Source organism: Candida theae, assembly GCF_024610275.1.
Source record: "Candida theae strain CBS 12239 chromosome Unknown scaffold17, whole genome shotgun sequence".
Classification (NCBI taxonomy): Eukaryota; Fungi; Ascomycota; class Pichiomycetes; order Serinales; family Debaryomycetaceae; genus Lodderomyces; species Lodderomyces theae.
In genome coordinates, this window is record NW_026261480.1 from 21,391 (window position 1) to 43,935 (window position 22,545).

The following is a 22,545-nucleotide window of genomic DNA, read 5'->3' on the forward strand; positions in this document are numbered from 1 at the left end:
CCAACCTTAACCCACTGCATAGCACAAGTCTACCACCACCACCACCAACACCACCAACACCACCAACACTACCAACACCACCAACACTACCAACACCACCAACACCACCAACACCACCGACACCACCGTCACCACCAAGATGTCATCATCGTCAAAATTCATCTCTATAATCAAACCAACGGCATTCAGAACCTTGCTACAAGCAACCAAAGCATCATCAGCCAATCGTACAATCCCAATTGACGCAACCTGGTTCATGCCCAATAATCCACGCAACGCCCGTGCCGAATTCGACCAGGACCAAACCTTGAAACACATGGCCGCCAGCTCGACCCACACCCAGCCCAAGTTCTTTGACTTGGACAAATGGGCAAGAGACTCTCCTTATCCTCACATGTTGCCCACGCAGCTGATTATGAATGAAGCATTTGAGGAATTGGGCATCCATGAACTGGACAATTTAGTTGTGTTTGACCGCGTTGGCAACTTCTCGAGTCCTCGAGTTGCTTTCACTTTGAAATTGGCTGGCCATGGGAAAGTTTACTTGTTGGATAATTATCCAAACTATTTAAAGTCGGATGCATCTCACCAGGAAAAACAGACGGGGGAAGGAGCAGTGAATGGTGGCGGATCTGTTGCCAATGCAGCTCCAAGTGACACTACTGGAACCGCTATTGATGGAGAAGTGAATGAAGCCCACCTGCCCCATCTGTACGAAGAAATCTATGATCGAGAAGTGATTGAATACGAAGAATTAGTAACTCACATAGCCAACAACGATATCACCAACTACTTGATTCTCGACGCCAGGTCTGCCGATAGGTTCACTGGTGCAGCACCTGAACCACGACCAGGCTTGAGTTCAGGCCATATCCCCACGGCAAAGAATTTACCGTTCACCAAATTACTCAATGCTGATGCAAACAATGAATACAAGACAAAGGAAGAGATTGAGTCTGTGTTGAGTAATGAGTTGGGCATAGATTTGGCAAAGTTGGGCCAGGAGGGGTATTATCCTGGGGGGATCATTGTCATGTGCGGGACTGGTGTTACTGCTTGTATAGTGAAATTGGCATTGGAAAATATCGTCAAGGTAAATGTGCCGGTGAAGTTGTACGATGGGTCGTGGACTGAATGGGCAATGAGGGCTCCTGAAAAGTATATAGTGAAAGATGTATAAAGAAAAACTCCCCCAAAACAAAAGATACACAAAAAGAACAACAGTAGTATATGTTCCTCGAAGCTTTCAATTCTCTCATTTTCTTAGTACCAAGTCCAGTACACACGATGAGAGACTGTTTTTTTTTGTATTGTGATATATTCATTATACATAATGTAAATACCGTACATCTCCAAAATTCAGTCTCCTTCGTCCTCGTTTTTCAGTGGGTTGGTTCAGGTATGGACAAATACTTGTACTTCTTCTTTGTGATATCGTACAAGTCATTCAATGCAGCATCATCAACAAACCAACTAACTCTTCCAGCAGCACCTTCATTCACAATCGAACTAGGCAACCCTTTTTCAGGTCTCTCCATAATCGTCTTGATAATTGGAGCTTTCGTCAACCCTTCCACCACAAAGGCAACTCTCGCAGCATGACATATCACGGGGATAGTTAAAGTGATTCTATTGGATGGACCCAGTGGTGCATTGGAAACAGGTATACACCATGCCAATTTCTCTCTCAAGCTTTCGCCATGATTGGGGAACAATGACGCAATGTGGCCATCTGGAGCACAACCCAACAATAATAAATCAAACATGGGCAATTTGACTGAATCCTTCTTGGCAAATTGTTGTATCAATTGTTTTTCATAATCATCAGCAGCTTCTTGAGGATCATCAATCAAGGATTCATCAATGTGGAAAACGCGTGGTTGTTTATCTCCCTTAATATGGTCAAATATCTCCAATTTAGCTTGTCCATAATTTGAGTCGGGGCTATCGAACGGTACCAATCTTTCATCAGCGAAATAAATGTCCCACTTGTCCCATTCGATAAACTCTTGTCTTGTTAATAAACCTTGATTCAAGATTTTGATCAAGGATCCACCACTGATGGCAATCTTGAATCTTATTTCTTGCTTTTTCAAAATCTTCTTCTCCTTTTTGATCTTGTTGTTGGCAGCCAAGTTTGTGGAAGATGCTGCTGCTGCTGCTTCAGGGTCCAAGTTAGATGATGACGATGCCGACTGGGTATTGCTGGCACTCAATGTGGCACCACTACTTCCAGTGGATCCGATACCATTACCATTGCTATTACCAATGCCGTTTCCGTTTCCGTTTCCGTTTCCGTTTCCACCCTGAGACTGACCGAGTGCAATGGAAAGCGAACTATTTGTCTTGTTTACGGATGGACGTTTTAGCTGACCTGCTTTGATCAATTCAATTTGTTTTAGATCGGTTGTGTTGTATAAAGTCTGATTCTGGGATGAAATAATCAAGTCGGCCACAGCTTCGGCCACTCCAAGAAACTCGGGAAACGAGTAGATTATAGGGACAGTAGTAGTCATAGCCAATCAAAGGAAAGAAGCAATAAGGGAATGAATGTATTGAGTATTTGTTTCTGATGGACGAGGAGGGTTAGCTAGGTTAAATTGTAGTAAAGAATATCTGTAATTAAGTCAATAATTATTGTAGTTGTAGTTGTAGTTGTAGTTGTAGCTTGTGCCTAAGTTGAGAGTTTTTTCTTTTTTTATTTTTTTTTTTTTTTTCAAAGATTTGGTTGTTGTTATTGTTGTTGTTGTTGGTAGTTAAGTTAAGTTAAGTTTGCTTTTTAAAGCAGAAAAGAAATCACACACACACAGTTTTATTAATTTTAATTTTAAAGAAAAAAAAAGAGAGAGATATATAGAGAGAGAGATAAAAGAACAGGAAAACACATACACAAGATGAAATTTGAGACAACAAAATGTATGTTTGGGGGTCATTAACAGATGCTACGTAGTATAGATAGTGTTTCATTTGCTCAACGGTACTCCATAAGAGTCATATACTTGTACACAACTACGCCCCCCCTGAGACACCAATTTCATCTATTGTCAATAGAGATTAAATTTTCTCGAATCTTCTGTAAGTTGTGTTAATTGTTTTCTTTTTTTTTTTTTTGTTGGTCTCTTTTTGTAATTTGAGTCTCGACAATCATCAATAAACTATCTACCTGACTATAGCTAGTCAGTATGAAAAGTCTCCAAGACCGGCATCAAAACAGCTGGTCACCGACTATTGCACTGAATGCCCTGTCAACAAAATTCACATGTCATTGATAGTACACTAAAATTTATGCGCATGTATGTACAGAAATGTTGTTATCTATCTATATCCACTGAGTTTGCGATTGCAAATAAAATTCCGTTCTCAAAAGACACACATACACAATTTATTAACTACCAAGTCTATTTCGTGTTTAAGGTCATACACGAATACATCTTACCCAGCTAATCCGAAATATATACTAGTTCCTCTTCTTCAATAAAGAACTAATGACCGACACTCTCTCCATTTCAGTACAGTCATCTCTACCACACATAGGAGAAGGCTTCTTTGCAACTAGCCAAAGTGTGAGCAAATGCAAAACAAAACAGGGTAATTCGGAAGAGGGGAGGGGTAAATTCAGGGGTGGCGAATTTGTGCATTTAATTTTTTCCCTAGCAACAAACTGTAATTATCTTGTGTTCCTATTGTATCGTTGACTGATTCCGTTAACTTAACATCGAATAGAGGGAGGAGAATCACCCATACAAAACCTTCCACTTTGTAATCTAGTAAACCAACCATTTCGAAAGAAAGGGTGTGAAAAATAGTGTCACTTTCATGCGTCGCAACTATTTTTTTTTTTTAAAAAAAACACGACATCTTATACAATAAAACTTTTTTGAGTCACAAAAATTGTGATCACTCTCACTCTGTGTGTGCGCGTGTGACGTATTATATTAAGATTGTCTAAGACATGACGTATCTTCTCTTACTAACACCCTAGCACACACAGCACACACTCACACACACACACACACACTCTCTCTCTCTCTTTTATGTGAAACCACCAGTGGTGTTATATGGCAAACATATAACCAAACCAATCAGCTTTACATCTTTCCTCCTTCTATTAACTACAAATCTCCTATATGTGTTAGTACAGCTAGCTATTGATGAAAGTTGATTGACACATGAACCATTCTAAATATGTGGGGTCAATTTACCCAAGTTCACAAGAATTCAAAGTGGCTCAAACTACAAATGAACAGAAACTAAACCAAGCGGAAGTGTACTACAAAGATGAGAAATTCCTTATTGTCAGTATTACAGAGATTAGCCCAACTCAATCATTGATCAACTTGTTGAATCTAGATGGAAGGTTGGATAACGCATTGATCAATTGGGAATGGTTTGACTTGGATGAGATAAAATTCCCAATATCCAGTGATCTGGAACAAAGCTTACCTAAAGAGCTAGTTGAAAAATTCAACACCAAGTTCAGATACATTATTGACAATGAAAAAGTCAGCTCTATTTTCGCTCATCCCAATAAACAAGGCAATCAAGGTCCGATTGTTGAAGAACAACACACTGATACTGAGAGTAACACAGCTAGGTCACCAACACCTGAAGTNACAAGGCAATCAAGGTCCGATTGTTGAAGAACAACACACTGATACTGAGAGTAACCCAGCTAGGTCACCAACACCTGAAGTTCCCTACCATCCAACTAACCTGACTTTTACTGGTGGCAACCCATCCGCTGGTGCTGGTGCTGGTGGTGCTGCCGGTGCTGGTGGTGCTGGTGCTGGTGGTGCTGGTGCTGGTGGTGCTGGTGCTGGTGGTGCTGGTGCTGGTGGTGCTGGTGCTGGTGGTGCTGTATCAGCCAATGCACCATTTACTAAACGACCTGATGACATGCCTGATTTTGAAGATGAATACCAAATTAAAGATCAGGGACCCCCAGTCAGAGATAACTTGGGACAATCAACCAAATTCCCTCCCATCGGCAGTGAGGATTTGAATCCACCGGGAATTCCATCAAATCCTACATTACAAGGATACATTGATCCATTACGAGCACCAGGCGGTGGAGGTATGTATCCAACACCAGACCATCCAATTTTTGGCCAGGGTGCAGGTGGTGCAGGTGGTGCAGGTGGTGCAGGTCACCATCAAGGTGTTGGAGGCAGGAGGGGTGTTCCTCCCGGTGCCAGATACGATGATCCATACTCTGAGGATAATTTGGACAATTTAGGTCAAGGATTGCCTCTGAACTTGAGGGGCCCTGGAACCAGTGGTCGTGGAAATTTCGGTGGTGGTAGCAGTGGCTCTCCCTTTGGCAATTTTGGACCACCAGGAGGCGGTCCTAATTTGTAAACTAGAGCAAGTGAGTGGTGATGATGAAAATGTGGCGAGGAGGATCGAAAGCCGTGATTGTAGGTTGGAGCAAAGGTATTTCTATATATAATATAAATGAAAAGACTTGAAGTTGGAAAGAAATCATTACATTGTAGAGAGTGTACTTTGCAATATACTGAATAGGGTACAGTTGCAAAAATTACGGTAGTGCTTCGAAGTGACTCTTCTCCCACCCCACTTCCCCCCTTTCGGAGTTTTCGTACGGAGGACAACGCGAGAAGAGTTGATCTCAAAGCAATTTGGGTAGCAGTAGCACGGCCAAATGCGTAGAAGGCTTAGCTTAGCTGCTCAAGTAGTGATACTATTTTATGCTCAAAGTAACTAAAGAACGAGCTTTTGTGAGTGTTGACTATGTAGAATATGAAGTAGGCTTGTTTCAATTCTGGTGGGGTTCTATTTATACGAGCAAAAAAAGGACGTTAAACTCTATTGTTTTTTTTTTTTTTTTGGGTATGCAATGTAGCCTCGTTTCCTTATGTCCAACACCTTGTCTAATATGAATACTGAATGAGGTTTCACAACAGAGAATTATGTACTGCTCTACAGTATATGTTCTATAGTGAGTGTGATTCTGGAATTAAACTCCTGGCTATTCTATTTCTTTTTCTTTGGTCCTTTGGTTTTTGTTTTGATTTATTCCATTTTAGGAAAGGTGATTGATTTCAAGAAACACCACCAATACTCATTAGAATACAACACACGGGAGATGGATGGTCACGCAAAATCTGCAGAAGGATCAGCCATACACGATAGAGGAACAAGCTACTTTGATAACCCGCCTTTAAGCTCCATACAATAGATGGTTATAGAATGCAAACAACACAACACAATGCAAAGTAAATAACGTACTCACGCATTAACTAAAAATACATCATAAACATCACAGAACAGAAAGAAAAAAAAAAACAAAAACAAAAACAATACAATAACAAAACAGCATTTCGAAAATTTTGATCTCTATAAATATCATCTGTAAGAAGGCAATTCTTTATCGTATCTGAATATCCAAACTCATAATTTAGTAAAGTTACCTTTCACCTTCTGCCACACCCACTACAATTAACACTACTATCACTACTACTTACATTCGCTTCAATTCATCATGTGGTATGTACTTGCCCTTTTTTTATTAATTATTATTTTTTTTAATTTTCCTTTTTTTGGTTAATGCCAACGCAGCACAATTCCCAATACTAACATCTCCCGCCCTTTCTTTCTAGTGGTATATTCGGATACGTTAATTTCTTGGTTGACAAGAACAGAGGTGAGATCATCGACACCTTAATCGAAGGTTTACAACGTTTGGAATACAGAGGCTATGACTCTGCTGGTTTAGCCGTTGATGGACACTTGGTCAAGGATGGCGAGAGTGGTGAAACCATGAGCAACATTATTGTCAAGTGTCCAGGAAAAGTCAAGGTTTTAAAGCAAAAAGTGCACGATGACGAGATTGATAGAAGTGCCGTTTTCGACAACCACGCAGGAATTGCCCATACTAGATGGGCTACTCATGGTCAACCAAAGGAGCAAAATTGTCACCCTCATAGATCAGATGCAGCCAAGGGTGAATTTATTGTTGTTCATAACGGTATCATAACCAACTTCGCCGCTTTGAGAGAGTACTTGTTGTCAAAGGGACATAAATTTGAGAGTGAAACTGATACTGAGTGCATTGCCAAGTTATTTAAACACTTTTATGATTTGAACTTGAAAGCTGGTGTGTCCCCTGACTTCAATGAATTGACCAAACAAGTTTTGCACGAGTTGGAGGGCTCTTATGGTTTATTGGTTAAGTCATTCCATTATCCTGGCGAAGTTTGTGGTACGAGAAAGGGGTCTCCTTTATTGGTTGGTGTCAAAACTGATCGTAAATTGAAGGTTGATTTTGTTGATGTTGAATTTGAAAATAATGCTTCTGGCGCTGTTGCCCAACAGCAGATTGGTCAAACTTTGTCTGCCCTCAGTGGTCCTAATGGCGCCACTGCTCAAGATTTGGGTTTCATTCCAGTAGCTCCTGGTGAACAAAACTTGAGAACTTCACAATCGAGGGCGTTCCTTTCTGAAGATGATTTACCAACTCCAGTTGAATTCTTTTTGAGTTCCGATCCGGCATCTGTGGTTCAACATACCAAGAAGGTTTTGTTTTTGGAAGATGACGATATTGCTCATATTTATGATGGTGAATTGCACATTCACAGAGCTTCCACCAAGAGTGCTGGTGAATCCACTGTTCGTCCAATCCAAACTTTGGAAATGGAATTGAATGAAATTATGAAGGGTCCATTCAAACATTTTATGCAAAAGGAAATTTTTGAACAACCTGATTCCACATTTAACACCATGAGAGGTAGAATTGATTTTGATAAAAATACCGTTACTTTGGGTGGATTGAAAGCATGGTTACCTACAATTAGAAGATGTAGAAGAATCTTGATGATTGCTTGTGGTACTTCGTATCATTCTTGTTTGGCAACGAGATCAATTTTTGAAGAATTGACTGAAATCCCCGTTAGCGTTGAGTTGGCTAGTGATTTCCTTGATCGAAGATCACCAGTGTTCCGTGACGATACTTGTGTTTTTGTATCTCAATCGGGTGAAACCGCAGATTCCATATTGGCGTTGCAGTATTGCTTGGAGAGAGGTGCATTAACTGTTGGTATTGTCAACTCTGTTGGTTCATCAATGTCTAGACAGACTCATTGTGGTGTTCATATCAATGCAGGACCTGAAATTGGTGTTGCTTCTACAAAGGCTTACACCTCACAATACATTGCTCTTGTCATGTTTGCCCTTTCGTTATCCAATGATTCAATTTCAAGAGTTGGTAGACATGAAGAGATTATCCAAGGTTTACAAAAGATTCCTGAACAGATTAAACAAGTTTTGAAATTGGAAGACAAGATCAAGAAGTTGTGTAATGATGATTTAAATGACCAGAAGTCATTGTTGTTGTTGGGTAGAGGATACCAATTTGCCACTGCTTTGGAAGGAGCTTTGAAAATTAAGGAAATTTCATACATGCATTCAGAGGGTGTCTTGGCTGGAGAATTGAAACATGGTGTTTTGGCATTGGTTGATGACAAATTACCAATCATTGCATTTGCTACTCGTGACTCGCTTTTCCCCAAGACCATGTCGGCAATCGAGCAAGTCACTGCTAGAGATGGAAGACCTATTGTCATATGTAACGAAGGTGATGCTATCATATCGAACGACAAGGTTCATACTACGTTGGAAGTTCCACAAACTGTTGATTGTTTACAAGGGTTGTTGAATGTTATTCCTGTGCAATTGATCAGTTATTGGTTGGCAGTTAACAGAGGCATCGATGTTGACTTCCCTCGTAACTTGGCTAAATCGGTTACTGTTGAGTAAATGGGAGACCAGAGGCAGGGAGAGTTATACATACACACAATTACACACACGCATATATTATATACACACATAACAAATAAGAGCTAAAAAAAAAAACGTCTACTTTCATCAACTAAATTAAGAAAATAGTATCGAATCGTTGCATTTATATTTAGTTATGTACACGTGTAGCCGCCGCCATCAAGCTGCGTCAACCTATCCAAAGCGTGCCCCCTCATTTCGCGTCTGGCCTCTCCTTTCCTTTGCTCCTCCATCTACTTCCTAGTAAAAAACTGGCTGCTTCCCAAAAACGCAGCGCTAGAATCCAAAACCAGTTCACCCAAACTCAAATATTTCCCAGCATACGACTTGATATCCTTATTTTCAATCAAATCCAAATTCGGTTGGACGCCAGTAGCACGCTTCATACCGGCCAAGAATCCGCTAATTAAAACCAAGTCGACTCCGATGTGGGCTAATCTACCAATCATGATATCTGGGATATATTATTTTAACTGTATCTGTGTCTGTGTCTATATATGTGTGTGTGGGGGGGGGGGGTTGATCTAGTGTGGGGAGTAGTATTATGTGTGTAGGTTATTTATGTTTGTTTATACGATTGAAAGTGTGTAGAATATTGCAGGGAGATAAGGTTCATGTGTGTGTGTGTGTGTGTAAGTTGTGTGTGATTTTGGCCTCTTGAGTACATTTTCTGTTGTTTTTGGTAAGCAGTACACGACTGGTATTATGTTTGTAGTCGTTGTTATTGTATGAGGGTTGGTTGCCTGTCTACGACACATTCAAATGCAGAATCAGAGAAAGTTAGAAGAACCACATTACTTATTACTATGGGCATGTTGTCACTCAGTTATTGGCGAAGTATGCTCATAAAATTATGTTCGATTTGCATACCAATCACGTGATTGTTTTAGAAAGATAAAATTTGAAAACGAGAGGAGCACACAATACACATAAAAAAATTCTTGAAATTGAAAGAAAAAAAATCACTAGCTCACGTGATTTTTCTTTTACTTCTTTGTTCCACATTCTGGGCAGACTGTTTGAGTCAGTAAAGGGGCTTTTTTAATAGTAACACTTCCCCCTCTAAATCATAGGACAGCATGCGCGTTTCAACATGATTGCAGTTCCTAGGAGGGATCCTCTAGAAAGGCATCAAAGAAGAGAGCTTCTGTTTACAACATTAAGCTGAAGTTTTGTTTAATGGATGTAGAGGGGATATACTTAGAAGTACTAAAACATACTACAGGACTGTATTTTGTTCAAAATACACTGAATATATAAGCAATCTTAAACCTGCACGCATTGGCAGCATGTATGAGTGGACCGACAATGAGATTACAGTCTGATGGGCTCTTTCAATTATGCCGTTTTCTTATGGGTGGTATGGAGACATTTACTGTCAACAACCTAAATCTTAACCATTGTAACATATGTTAAAGTTTGTTATGAGGTAGTCCCCATTTTGCAGTAGGCTCTTGTACCTTTGATACTCTGTTCTCACTCTGTCTACTCGTACATCTTGTTGCACTTGTTTTGGTGTAAGCTACAGACTGTGTGCAATTTTTTTTTCTCTCTTTCTATCGTTCTCAGCTTCCATCAAATACAAAGTGTCAAAAAGTGTCAACCATCAACCACCATCGCCCACTATCACCTTCACCACCACCACTATGTCGAATAGACCAACAGGGCCTCGTAATCGCATACAACCTCCATCCGGTCCGTCAAGGCTGAGGCATCAAGGCTACCGTGGCGGGCGTGACGAATATAGACCAAGTTATAGAAATGGCCCTCCAACTGGCCCTCGCAGTCAACAACAATTACAACAACAACAACAACAACAACAACGATCAACACCACCACCACCATCGGCACCATTGGCACCAGCGTCCTCATCACTATCCAAACCACCAGTTAGACCGTCTGGACCTGCTAGTAGCTCATACCGATCGTCTAGCCCTAGTGCACCAGGTGGTATCAAGCGTCCACTTCCATCAGGACCATCAAGTTTCAAGAAAAGGCGTGATTTCAACAGCATCAACAGCAATCGATCCAACTCCAAAAGAAGCTCATACGTACCTAGCGCAGTCAAGAAGGAGGCGGAACCTGCTTTGTCTCGTGATCAGATATACTCAATAAAGGAGCTGCGAGGTAGTGCCATATATGGACGAGTTCAACAGGTGGGGGAAGGTACATACGGAAAAGTATACAAGGCAAAACATTCTATAACTAATGAGTGTGTAGCAGTAAAGAAATTGCGACTAGAAAGCGAACGTGAAGGGTTCCCCATAACTGCTATACGTGAGATAAAACTTTTGCAATCATTTGATCACCCAAACATTGTTGGATTATTGGAAATGATGGTTGAACATAATCAAATTTATATGGTTTTCGATTACATGGATCATGACTTGACGGGGTTGCTTACACATCCGGAGTTGGAGTTGCAAGAATGTCATCGCAAGTTTATTTTCAAACAATTGATGGAAGGATTGGATTATCTTCATGAGAAAAGAATCATTCATCGGGATATCAAGGGCTCAAACATCTTGTTGGATAACTTGGGCAATTTGAAAATCGCTGATTTTGGTTTGGCTAGAACAATGAAGATTTTGGGTGAGGGTGAAGTTGCTGACTTCACCAATCGAGTGATTACAATTTGGTATCGACCACCGGAATTGTTGCTTGGTGCTACTGATTATGGACGTGAGGTTGACATATGGGGTGTTGGGTGTTTGCTTATTGAGTTGTACACCAAAATGGCTGCTTTCAGGGGTATGGATGAAATCAGTCAATTGAGCAAGATTTTTAATATATTGGGAACACCAACTTTGGAGTCATGGCCTCAGATTGATAAGTTACCTTGGTTTGAGATTTTGAAACCGAAAATCAACATTGCGTCTAAATTCGAACAAAAATATAGCGATGTAATGACGGTGGAAGCTTTCAAGTTGGCAGAAAAATTATTGGCATTGAATCCCAAGGGTAGACCCGCAGCTCATGAAGCTTTGCAAGATGAATATTTCACCAAGGACCCATTACCTGAGCCGTTGACGTTTTTGAAAGATTTGAAAGGTGAATGGCACGAATTTGAGACAAAGAAAAGGAGAAGAGAGGAAAGGAAAAGAGTGAAAGAGGAGGAAGATGCTGAATATGCTGCTAGTAAACTGAAAGCCAATGGTAGAGATGGAGAAAAGGAAAGGGAGAAGGACAAGGGTAGCACTCGTGCCAATAGTGTAGGAGATACTGCTGAAAGTGTAGCACACGAGACCGGTAGTGAGAAAGTGTCACCGGACCTATACACAGGAGGATTATCGGGGAAATCATAGCAAAAAATGATAGTGAAGGTTTGTTCAAATATATTTTTGAAAACTCTTGTCCTTGAATTTACACAACAAACAACGAATATCAAACTTTTGCACATCATTCAAAATGCTATCATTAGTTGTTTCGTTGGCAGTTGGACACCTTGTATCAGCATTGTTTATAGACACTTCAAACTACCTGCCATACCCACCATCGTCGGATGAACCATTAATATACCACAATTCCACAACCACAGACGCAACAAAGCAAGCATACAAAAGGCATCCGTTTTCGCTTCAATATAATAAACTTTACGGCAAGCAAGTGGTTTCGTGTATGCAGCAAGTAGAAGCTTTGTTATTGAATGAACTGGGAGACTGTTTACTGCCAATTTCGGCTGCTGCTGCTGCTGTATCATTCAACTCCACCAAGGTCGAGGATTTCGATTGCCAATGCCTATTTATGAAGTATGTTGATGAGGACTGTTTTGATACGGGCTTAAATGACAACGGATTATGGGATTTGGAGAAGTTGGACTACCCCCAGTGCAAGTTCAGCGCGTAAAGTGATGGAGGGATGGATAGCATATCAGAATGTTGTTGGGGCTCGAGTGGTGGCGATCTTTGCAACCAAGAAGGGATAACATGTATATAAAGATGCTCTTGAATAAATCATAGTGCTAAGGTAATTTGGTCATTCGAGGTTTGTGCTTCGCTGCATATTGCGTACAGATAAAGTGTAGTTACCTTCTTGTGAAGTTCAAGGTCTCATACTCTGACCAGTTACAGGCTATCCTATCCCGGCTTGAATTTCTGGAGCGAGATAGAGTGGGTGTGAGATTGATATAGTTTACACTTAGCAAAGCTGAAGTTCTTTGGCATGTGGCTCTGGGTATATGTATGCCTACACTTGCACATTTTCAAGTGGATCTGGCTGTGTACTTAGGACAATCAGATCATGGAACATAGTGGGGAAGATCCGAAAAGAAAACAAAGATAGAGTGAGGCGGGGAGAGAGGATGAAAGGAGATTTCATCACGTCCTTTTTTTTTTTTCTTTTTGTCTTTTTCTACTGACGCTCTCTCTTTAAAATTAAAGACAAGCCCCGGTTTAGTTTATTACAGCATTGGCACTTTTAGCAACTAACACTTGTTACAAACCAAACACAAGCTCCTGAACCACACCTAACATACTTGAGAGTAGTTATTTGCTATCCCATACAATTTTGTCAACAACGTTACTGCGCTAATTGTGTTCGGCATCAACGCTTTCGCTCTCCACTTGCTCCTTCCTAAAGCTTTTCTCCCATATCGAATTCAAGTTGCAATAGGAGCCACTTTTCACACGGCAACACCTGCAAACACTTAGATAATATGGGTTCATGCACCTCAAAAGACCCTGCACAAGGCGGTAGTAATTCCAAACCAGCTAAGTCAACTCAAGTGAGACGACAAGAACAATCACAGGCTGTTATTAATCAGCAATCGCAAAATCCTTCATCATCTAATCTACATTCAGCCCAACAACAGCAACTGACTGGATCTACTAATGGACATGAAAAATCCAATGGCTCTACTCTAGATAACAATGGACAATCGGCATTAAGTCTGACTAATCAACAAAATACGGGTATTCCCAATAATGGCGGAATGGCCAATGGCACAGTGACAACTACTCCTAATGGCAACGGCACAATTTCCAATGGCCAAACTGTCAACCCAGTTGATGCCGCAGCCAAATCAAACACAGAACACGAGGTCAAGGTATTACTTTTGGGATCCGGAGAAAGCGGTAAATCCACAATTGTAAAGCAAATGAAGATTTTGCATCAAAATGGATATACTCAAGAGGAATTGTATGAATATAAACCGTTTATTTACAAGAATGTCATGGATTGCATCAAGAACGTCATTAACGCTATTATTGACTTAGACCCGGAGTTGATTAAACCGAAAGAAGGGGGTGTTAATGATGTCGGTGCTGGTGCTGGTACCACACCAACCGAAACCCAAGATGCCCCAGAAGTTGTGAATGGAACCTGGCGCAAGCATGTACTTGACTACGATTCTTTGAATGAAGTATTGGACTACGAAATTTTGCTTGATGGAACCAACGATGCCGTATTTGATCCTTCAATAGCGGAAAAAATTGAACGAATTTACAACACACCTGAAGTTAAAGACTTTATGATTCATAAACAAGGACAATTTTATCTTATTGATTCTACAGAATATTTCATGACAAATTTGAAACGCATTGCACAACCCGACTACGTGCCATCTACAACCGATGTGTTACGTACCAGAAAAAAGACATCCGGTATATTTGACTTCGTTTTCGATATGGGCAATGATCTCCACATTCACATGTTTGATGTTGGCGGACAACGATCAGAACGTAAGAAATGGATTCATTGTTTTGATAATGTTACCTTGATCATATTCTGCGTCTCGCTTTCTGAATATGATCAAGTATTGTTGGAAGAAAATAATCAAAACCGGTTAGAAGAAAGTATTGCGCTATTTGATTCAGTTGTTAATTCCAGATGGTTTGCCAGAACTAGTATTGTGTTGTTTTTGAACAAGATTGATGTCTTTGCTGAAAAATTACAATATTCGCCTTTGGAGACCCATTTTCCTGATTACACTGGGGGTAATAACATTAATAAAGCGGCAAAGTATATTCTTTGGCGATTTAATCAAGTGAATCGATCAGGATTGAATATTTATCCTCATGTTACTCAAGCCACCGATACCAGCAATATCCAGTTGGTGATGGCTGCTGTAAAGGAGACGATCATGGAAAATACATTAAAAGATAGTGGACTTATATAAGCTAGTTTCTATAGTTTGTTACTTGTAATAGAAAAAAAAATGGAAAGTAAGAAAGAGAGTTTGCTAAATGGAGCACTAATATGCAGCGCCGAGCTAGCAAGTGAACACAACGTGGTCGGTGGAAACTTCTCCTCATAAGGATTCATAACTCAGCAGTTTTGCTAAAGTTGCTGTCCACATCACTGAAACACAGTTGAATTGGACTGTATGAGAGTTCTCATAACCACTAGATGGGCATCACCTTGCGTTGAAATTAAGCAACATCTATTTTGCGCCAGTGGTTTGTATACGTCTTGATTTGTCATTGGTGGATGGGACTTGTGACAAATTTTGCGCCTGCTATTGTTATCTCATTTAATTCCAACTCGTTGATTTTATTGTTGCCCATTTAAACTTCCTGTGTACAGAAAGTTCACCTACATATTTGTTGGTTGGGAGAGCAGTGCTCATAACCAAGAAAGAGTAATCACCATTCCCCGATTTCGCAATTACCCGTGGCAACTAGAGTGTCAACTGTGCGTCCATGATTATGTATGGAGATTCTCTTGATGAATTTGTGCAACAACTCTCTTCGTTACACAAAATATCAAATTTACTCCTTTGGAGAGACTGATGTCAAATACAAGCAATCTTGGTTCGTATTTGCATTGTTTGGACTGACATGAGAAACATGCAAAACACGGGGACTATGGTTGTCCCCTCATTTTGTATCCTACCTTTCAAAGACAAGGATTGCCCTTGATACCTTTAGCAAAGTTTGCAGCACCAATAACCACACAAAACCACTACTTTTCTGAGTGAAGCTTAGCAGTGAGCCAGAAAAGAGAGTCAATCTGAGACTGTCAGCAATCCTTTCCATTCTCAGTTGGTATTTCCTCATGGCATGATTATAATTGTCATGCATCGAACAATAAACGTGGTCAACAATGGGTAATTCCGCTCTGTCAATAGTAGTACAAAGGGTATACAAACCAAAACAATGAAATGCCAAACTACGTCATGACAATGAAGGATACCCCATCCTAGTTGCTCTCTTCCAATGGTTATGAGATATGCAACCTGCTTACAGCATTGAAAATGTTGGGTAGAGAAAGCAGAGGGGTGAAAAAAACTGACCGCAATGGACTTACCCTTATTGTCATATCATACACTCGTGGTTGCCACATTTCCAGAGCAACCTCCACTGAAATCTATATAAAACTTCCATCTTGTCCCCGGTTTTCACACCATTCACCACCACCAACAAACCCACCAAAGAACAAAATTTAAACATTATGGTTTTGATTAAAGCTTTGATTGTGGTGGCTATTTTTGCTGCTATCACCACGACCACCCCTATTGAAAAGAGACATGACAAGTACATTGCTTACCCAGTTGAACAGGTTGAAGATTCATCTATTCTTGGAAAGAGATACGAGCACAACGACATGTATGGTTTTGGTGGACTCGGTTCGAGATACCTTACAAAATTGAAAGTTGGTTCCAGCAAGCAAGAAGTTCAGGTCATTGTTGATACCGGAAGTTGGGCATTGAATTTCCCCCACGTTGGTGGTAAATGTTTAGGAAAGACATGTCTGCCTGAGGATTCATTTGATCCAAGCAAGTCTAATTCATACAAAAACCTCACCAAGTACAGTAGTTCCGGGTATGGAGGCGGAGGTGCAAAAGCTAATGGATACAAGCTGACTGATGATTTGTACTTTGATGATGGTAAAAAGATCCCAAATTTTGAATTCACTTTGCTTGATTCAGTTGCGTTTCCAAGAGGGATTTTTGGTATTTCGCCATACAATAATCCAAACGTGTCATATGCCTTGGCTGCTAAAAAGGCTGGGCTCATTAACCAAGCTGGATTTTCGCTCTATGCTGGACCAGATGACAAAGGAGCTTTGCTCCTAGGTGGTGTTGACAAGGCAAAATATGAAGGTGAGTTGGCGCTCTACAAGAGCACTTTATCCGTCCCCGCTAAGTCGATCACCTTAGCTAATGGTACTGTCATTAACTTTGCAAGTGTCTTGGCCTTAGATACAGGTGATGCCGGTTTGGGTTTAGATCCAGAAATCACCGAAAAGTTGTTCAAAGAAGTTAGTGACGAGAGCGGCAAGCTTTCCTGTGACATTGCTCTAAGTGGGAATAAGACTTTGACATTTGACCTCGGAAAGAATGTCTCGATTGATGTACCTTACTCAGATGTCTTTTACTGGAATGCTGATAAGACTAAATGCACTTCGCGTATTGTATCATCTGGCAAGCACGGAGCAACTCAAAATGTGGGTGTACCACTCATCAAACATATCTATCTTACCCACAATTTGGATACGGGAATACTTGGAGTAGCCCCGGTGAAGCACACTGATGAAAGTGATATTGTTGACTTCTGGTTCTAGACGGAGCGTTTCATAGACTGTATACTTTGGATACAATTAAATGAGAGGCTACAATCATATCACGTAAAAAAAAAAAGGGCAGTGAAGAGACGCTTACAAGGGCAGTCTGATAGGCACTAGAGAATAGTTTTGGTTCTTCATAATTACATTAAATTTAAGTCAGTCATAATTTCCTTGACTCTCATGCCTCAGAAGTTGGGGCGGCTGTTGATGGATTTGGACGGATATACTGGTTGTGACGCGGATTGAAGCCTGCCTCACCTAGAGATGCACCACCCCTGCCTCTGCCATGACCTCTACCTCTACCCCTGCCTCTACCTCTTCCTCTTCCTCTTCCTCTTCCACGCTCACCTCTGCCTTTGGTAGGAAATGAAGTAGTTTGATTGTCTTCTTCATCACCAGAATCTTGGTCATTTGCTGGTTGTTCTTCGTTTGCTTGTAACGAAGAGGCTTTAGGCTCTTCCGATGCATTCGAGATTGAAGTTGCTGCATCATCGATAGAGTTTGACGATACCCCAGTAGTACTCACCGTATTCACATTTGTACTGGTAGATGTAGTTGTTGCATTTGCAGAGACTGGTCTCAACTTTCCAACTGCAACATCACTACTGAGGCCAGACGAAACAGATGGCATTGAAGCCAGATGAAATTGTCGGTGTTGTGGGTTTGCAAGGTCATTCTTTTCAAACAGTTTATGTGAATGAGGTTGTTTTCTGAATTTCTCTGGGACGTCATTCTCGGTGGCGTGAATTGACTCCAAGGAATTATTAATTGTGAGATTCAGCCCAATTTCGACGTTATGTGAATGATCAAAAGGTTCTTTTGTTTCCACATCTTTGCGATCAAAACCATTGGCAATCTTGTCGGTTCGGCTTCCACTGCGCTCGCCGCCAGATCCTTCACCAAATCCACCCCTTCCTCTTCCTCTTCCCCTTGCTCCACCTCTTCCTCTACCTCTACCTCTCCCTCCTCTTGATGCGCCGTCCAATTTTGATTGGTTTTCGATAGACCCCTGTTGTATTGAGCCCTCATCCTCAAGGGAGAGACTTTCGAATAGCTTCTTGAAGTTGGGCCTATCTTTATTCGATGATTCGCGTCTTTGCCCTATTGGACGTTGTGAAAGTGAGCTTTTGCGACTACCATCTAGGCGTCTATCTTCTTGGTCCTGCCTTTTTGAATTAGCAACTGGTTGCTCCTGTTGCAGTTGCTGGCGCTGAGAAGGCGCACTCGTTGGTTCTTTTAATTTGCTCTCGTTCGACAAAGCTGCTGAAGTCTCCGCCTCAACTGCAAGCTCATTAACATTGAGCTCAAGCTTCACAGTTGGAGGAGATGATAAGGTTTTCTTCTTCAATATTACTGGTGGTTTGACTGTTGGGGTGGGCGGAGTACTCTTACCACCTGTTGGTGAGCCCGCGACAAAGTCTGTGCGCTCGCTTAGCAACTGAGCCAATGATTTGCCTGTACTGTTTGCCCAACTGGGACTGGACGACGACCCGGTGGCAGCACTTAAATTTGGAGCGGCTTGTTGCGGTTGGGGGTGTGCAGAAACATTCTGTTGTTGTTGGTGCTGCTGGTTCTGCTGGTTCTGCTGGTTCTGCTGGTTCTGCTGGTTCTGCTGGTTCTGCTGGTTCTGCTGGTTCTGCTGGTTCTGCTGGTTCTGCTGGTTCTGCTGGTTCTGCTGGTTCTGCTGGTTCTGCTGGTTCTGCTGGTTCTGCTGGTTCTGCTGGTTCTGCTGGTTCTGCTGGTTCTGCTGGTTCTGCTGGTTCTGCTGGTTCTGCTGGTTCTGCTGGTTCTGCTGGTTCTGCTGGTTCTGCTGGTTCTGCTGGTTCTGCTGGTTCTGCTGGTTCTGCTGGTTCTGCTGGTTCTGCTGGTTCTGCTGGTTCTGCTGGTTCTGCTGGTTCTGCTGGTTCTGCTGGTTCTGCTGGTTCTGCTGGTTCTGCTGGTTCTGCTGGTTCTGCTGGTTCTGCTGGTTCTGCTGGTTCTGCTGGTTCTGCTGGTTCTGCTGGTTCTGCTGGTTCTGCTGGTTCTGCTGGTTCTGCTGGTTCTGCTGGTTCTGCTGGTTCTGCTGGTTCTGCTGGTTCTGCTGGTTCTGCTGGTTCTGCTGGTTCTGCTGGTTCTGCTGGTTCTGCTGGTTCTGCTGGTTCTGCTGGTTCTGCTGGTTCTGCTGGTTCTGCTGGTTCTGCTGCTGGTGCTGGTGCTGCTGGTGCTGCTGGTGTTCATGTTCATGTGATCCTCTTCTTAAGATGGAAACCAGTGATCGTCTATCCGTGTTTGAAAACCTTCGTCCATGGGAAAGTTCACTTCGCTTTTGTTGCGGGGATGCAGATTCATGGAATTTTTTAATGACAGCTTCGATATCTACACTGGTATCATCACCAAGTGTTTGTACTGTCGTTTGATTCAAATTTATCAACTTCTTTTCGATTTCCTGTTGACGCGAAACAGTGTCAACAGGTTTTGCACCTCCAAATGGGTTGGGTTTAGGCTTATTTGGTTGGCTAGGCATATGTTGCATTGGTTCTTGTTGATGAAGTGGTGGGGGTGCATTTCCACTTGCAAGACCGTGAAAGGGTTCATGTGCAGGAAACTGTGTATCAAATGAGGGTTGGCGATTATGTAAAGGTGCATGATGTCTTTCGGGTGATAGAGGCATACCCCCACCGGTTCTTCCTTCAAAGATTGGACGCGAGTGTGCTGGTGGCTGGTGGTGACGGAAACCACGATTGAATCCAGGTCCAGGTCCAGGTCCAGGTCCAAGTCCTAATCCTTTATCCAGATCCAATTCATCTAGTAACTGCATGTGTCTAGGTTGCTTTTGTTGTTGCTTCTGAGCAATAAAGTCATGTTGGATTTGTTGGATTTCCTGGTGATGTTCCTGATTGAATTGAATGCAGTGGTGGAAATCATTAAAGTCCGCAAGTTCAACAATCACTCGTCTGTTTCCCTTGTAATACAAGTCATGCCATTTTAGTGCCTTTGACACATCCTGGGCTGATTCCAACTCAACAAACGCAACCTGTCTGATAACATGTGTTTCCAATATATTTGATGCAGGATCTGTCAAAATCTTGAATTTAACAAAGGGAGTGAATCTACTTTGAAATAAATCCTGAATGAACGCGTCATTTGCAGTGACAGGTAAGTTGACCAACTTCACAATATACGGAGGCCCTAATGAGCTGGGTTCGTGGTGGAAACCACCTCCTCTTCCCGAATACCCTTCGTCATATCCATAGGGCTTCTCAATTGGGACCGAAATTGATGCCATGTCCACATCTATATCTGCCCAGGATCCGCCAAATGCTATTAGTAATCACTGTTAGTATCGGACTCTTTTGTGTCAGGTGGTGCTTGGATACATACTTTCATCCTGAAGGAAATCTTGCAAACTCATCTTCTTTGGAGGGGCTGTTAAACAAAAAAACGTTAGTACTTTGAATTTTTTGTTCATACCATTAATCAAGTTTCAGATATAGCGGGAAAACATACTCATCTTGTTGCGTTATAATTGACAGTAGACACTCAGAAAAAGGTACCAAAACGATGGATAGTGGTGTTTAATTATACGTATCAGATGATGATGTTTGAGGACCAAATCGTAAATTTTTTTTTTTCCTCACACTCAAACACACACACACTCTCTCTCCTTCTTTTGTGTGTGTGTGTGTGTGTTTGATATCGTGATTTAGATCGAATTAATCATGTGTACCACACATGTCATTACAGTACAAGAGTCGTTCTTGGTTTTAATGTCATTACATCTGCAAGGTGTCATTCGTTACTCTCCTCTGCTTTAGGGGGAACTTATTTCGAAATGATTCTAGCGTCTATCTGTCGTCTATATACAGTGCATTCACAACACACGAATGTGGAGCTCAAATTCTTTGTGTACTTTTCTCTGGTTTTTCACTTGCAAATGTAGCCGCCACAATTAACGGAAGTACCAAACTTACATCAGCATACACTTTCACAGATTTGGCGTCCGCTTTGATCTTTCCCCAACTGATTGCTTCATCTGGCCTTGCTCCGGCATCGGATCCATCAAATTCTTGTCCAGTGTTTATGTAAACAGCATAATCAGCACCATTTCTCATTAAGCATGCATTACAGATGTGATGTTTAATCAAACCACCTCCCAAAATGAGCATACCTGCTTTTGACGCTTCCATCGACATTGAGTTGATCTTTCTAATATCAGCAACAATGTCTAGACGCAATTGTTGAGGCGATGCCTTGAACGTATGAAAAAATAACATATCACCAATAGATCCATCAGTCAACGCAGGACAAAATATGGGTATTTGGTTCTTATGTGCCCAATAAAGTACTGAAGTTTCATCATTAATTTCTTTTCCTAGTCTATCAATGAGTCTCGATGGAGTCCAATTGGCTTTTGAATTAGCATCAAATGCATTAACGCCTTCCTTTGCCAATTCCTCTTGTTGCTCTTGTAGAATTTGATCAAATATAGGAACAATCCACTCTTCGAATTTACAATAGTTATCGTTTGGAACCAACAAGTTACCAATTCTGTTCATCCCTTGGTCTCGCAATCCTTTTCCGGGTAAAGTGTAATCTCCCATGTATGTAGGAGCCAAACACTTGATCAAATCTTCCTCCACACCACCAGCAGTAGCAACAACGGCACTCACCATCTTATGCTGCACTAAATAACGCAAAGTATCTCTCAACCCACTCGAAATCAAATTCGATGTGTAACCCATGAAAATGGTTGTTTTTTGAAACCCATCGTCATCGAATTCTCCGCCTTGTTTATGCTCCTCTAGTTCAGATTTGTGTTTGCCTCTCCAAGTTCTCATTTCATCAATAATTCTACATGCTTGGGATAAGGAACTAGCCTGGAACCCCATTTTGGACATTGATGAGATTAGGTCTTTGGCCTTCATATTGTATGCGCTATCTTTTGAATAATCGACACCACTCACCTCTTCAAATGAGTCAGGAACTGGGACTGAGTGTTTCAAGACGGCATCAGATGCCAAATTGGGAAGGTTTTCGGAACCAGTCATCGTATACGAGGGAAGGAGTATTGTCTGCTAAAATTGGCTTGTCTTTGCAATGAGATGGGTGAAAAATTGGAGAAGAGAGAGAAAAAAAAAAAAAAAAATTAGTGGTCTCGCAACAGTCGATAGTCTCGCGTGAGTGATAAGAGTTTGCAGACAGAGTTTAGAGATTGAGTGAAGAAGCAAAGGGGATGTGTCAAATAATGAAAATCGGTTCCAGCTG

At 41.4% G+C, this 22,545-nt stretch overlaps 11 protein-coding genes across 11 annotated transcripts; 7 read left to right on the top strand and 4 right to left on the bottom strand. All coding sequences in view use genetic code 12, as the record gives it.

Annotated features, from left to right (window-relative positions):
* Window positions 1-139: 139 nt before the first annotated feature.
* On the top strand, window positions 140-1,180 carry KGF57_004657 (thiosulfate sulfurtransferase; the record flags this gene model as incomplete). The annotated part of the gene is made up of 1 exon (XM_051754189.1): window positions 140-1,180. The coding sequence occupies one exon, from the start codon at window positions 140-142 to the stop codon at window positions 1,178-1,180; it is 1,041 nt and encodes a 346-aa protein (XP_051606791.1).
* A 202-nt stretch (window positions 1,181-1,382) lies between these two features.
* Window positions 1,383-2,516, bottom strand: KGF57_004658 (uncharacterized protein; the record flags this gene model as incomplete). The annotated part of the gene is made up of 1 exon (XM_051754191.1): window positions 1,383-2,516. The coding sequence occupies one exon, from the start codon at window positions 2,514-2,516 to the stop codon at window positions 1,383-1,385; it is 1,134 nt and encodes a 377-aa protein (XP_051606792.1).
* A 1,653-nt stretch (window positions 2,517-4,169) lies between these two features.
* Window positions 4,170-5,358, top strand: KGF57_004659 (uncharacterized protein; the record flags this gene model as incomplete). Its single annotated transcript, XM_051754192.1, has 2 exons — window positions 4,170-4,627; window positions 4,677-5,358. 2 exons carry the CDS (start codon window positions 4,170-4,172, stop codon window positions 5,356-5,358), a joined length of 1,140 nt encoding a protein of 379 aa, XP_051606793.1.
* Window positions 5,359-6,502: 1,144 nt separating this feature from the next.
* GFA1 (glutamine--fructose-6-phosphate transaminase (isomerizing)) lies at window positions 6,503-8,775 on the top strand (the record flags this gene model as incomplete). Its single annotated transcript, XM_051754193.1, has 2 exons — window positions 6,503-6,507; window positions 6,621-8,775. 2 exons carry the CDS (start codon window positions 6,503-6,505, stop codon window positions 8,773-8,775), a joined length of 2,160 nt encoding a protein of 719 aa, XP_051606794.1.
* Window positions 8,776-9,029: 254 nt separating this feature from the next.
* KGF57_004661 (uncharacterized protein) lies at window positions 9,030-9,245 on the bottom strand (the record flags this gene model as incomplete). Its single annotated transcript, XM_051754194.1, has 1 exon — window positions 9,030-9,245. The coding sequence occupies one exon, from the start codon at window positions 9,243-9,245 to the stop codon at window positions 9,030-9,032; it is 216 nt and encodes a 71-aa protein (XP_051606795.1).
* Window positions 9,246-10,442: 1,197 nt separating this feature from the next.
* On the top strand, window positions 10,443-12,101 carry KGF57_004662 (cyclin-dependent serine/threonine protein kinase; the record flags this gene model as incomplete). The annotated part of the gene is made up of 1 exon (XM_051754195.1): window positions 10,443-12,101. The coding sequence occupies one exon, from the start codon at window positions 10,443-10,445 to the stop codon at window positions 12,099-12,101; it is 1,659 nt and encodes a 552-aa protein (XP_051606796.1).
* Window positions 12,102-12,204: 103 nt separating this feature from the next.
* Window positions 12,205-12,642, top strand: KGF57_004663 (uncharacterized protein; the record flags this gene model as incomplete). The annotated part of the gene is made up of 1 exon (XM_051754196.1): window positions 12,205-12,642. One exon carries the CDS (start codon window positions 12,205-12,207, stop codon window positions 12,640-12,642), a length of 438 nt encoding a protein of 145 aa, XP_051606797.1.
* Window positions 12,643-13,450: 808 nt separating this feature from the next.
* Window positions 13,451-14,911, top strand: GPA2 (guanine nucleotide-binding protein subunit alpha; the record flags this gene model as incomplete). Its single annotated transcript, XM_051754197.1, has 1 exon — window positions 13,451-14,911. One exon carries the CDS (start codon window positions 13,451-13,453, stop codon window positions 14,909-14,911), a length of 1,461 nt encoding a protein of 486 aa, XP_051606798.1.
* A 1,274-nt stretch (window positions 14,912-16,185) lies between these two features.
* Window positions 16,186-17,298, top strand: KGF57_004665 (SAP98; the record flags this gene model as incomplete). Its single annotated transcript, XM_051754198.1, has 1 exon — window positions 16,186-17,298. One exon carries the CDS (start codon window positions 16,186-16,188, stop codon window positions 17,296-17,298), a length of 1,113 nt encoding a protein of 370 aa, XP_051606799.1.
* A 181-nt stretch (window positions 17,299-17,479) lies between these two features.
* KGF57_004666 (uncharacterized protein) lies at window positions 17,480-20,791 on the bottom strand (the record flags this gene model as incomplete). The annotated part of the gene is made up of 5 exons (XM_051754199.1): window positions 17,480-18,720; window positions 18,848-19,507; window positions 19,600-20,601; window positions 20,662-20,706; window positions 20,788-20,791. 5 exons carry the CDS (start codon window positions 20,789-20,791, stop codon window positions 17,480-17,482), a joined length of 2,952 nt encoding a protein of 983 aa, XP_051606800.1.
* Window positions 20,792-21,173: 382 nt separating this feature from the next.
* KGF57_004667 (deoxyhypusine synthase) lies at window positions 21,174-22,328 on the bottom strand (the record flags this gene model as incomplete). Its single annotated transcript, XM_051754200.1, has 1 exon — window positions 21,174-22,328. One exon carries the CDS (start codon window positions 22,326-22,328, stop codon window positions 21,174-21,176), a length of 1,155 nt encoding a protein of 384 aa, XP_051606801.1.
* Between the last annotated feature and the right edge of the window lie 217 nt (window positions 22,329-22,545).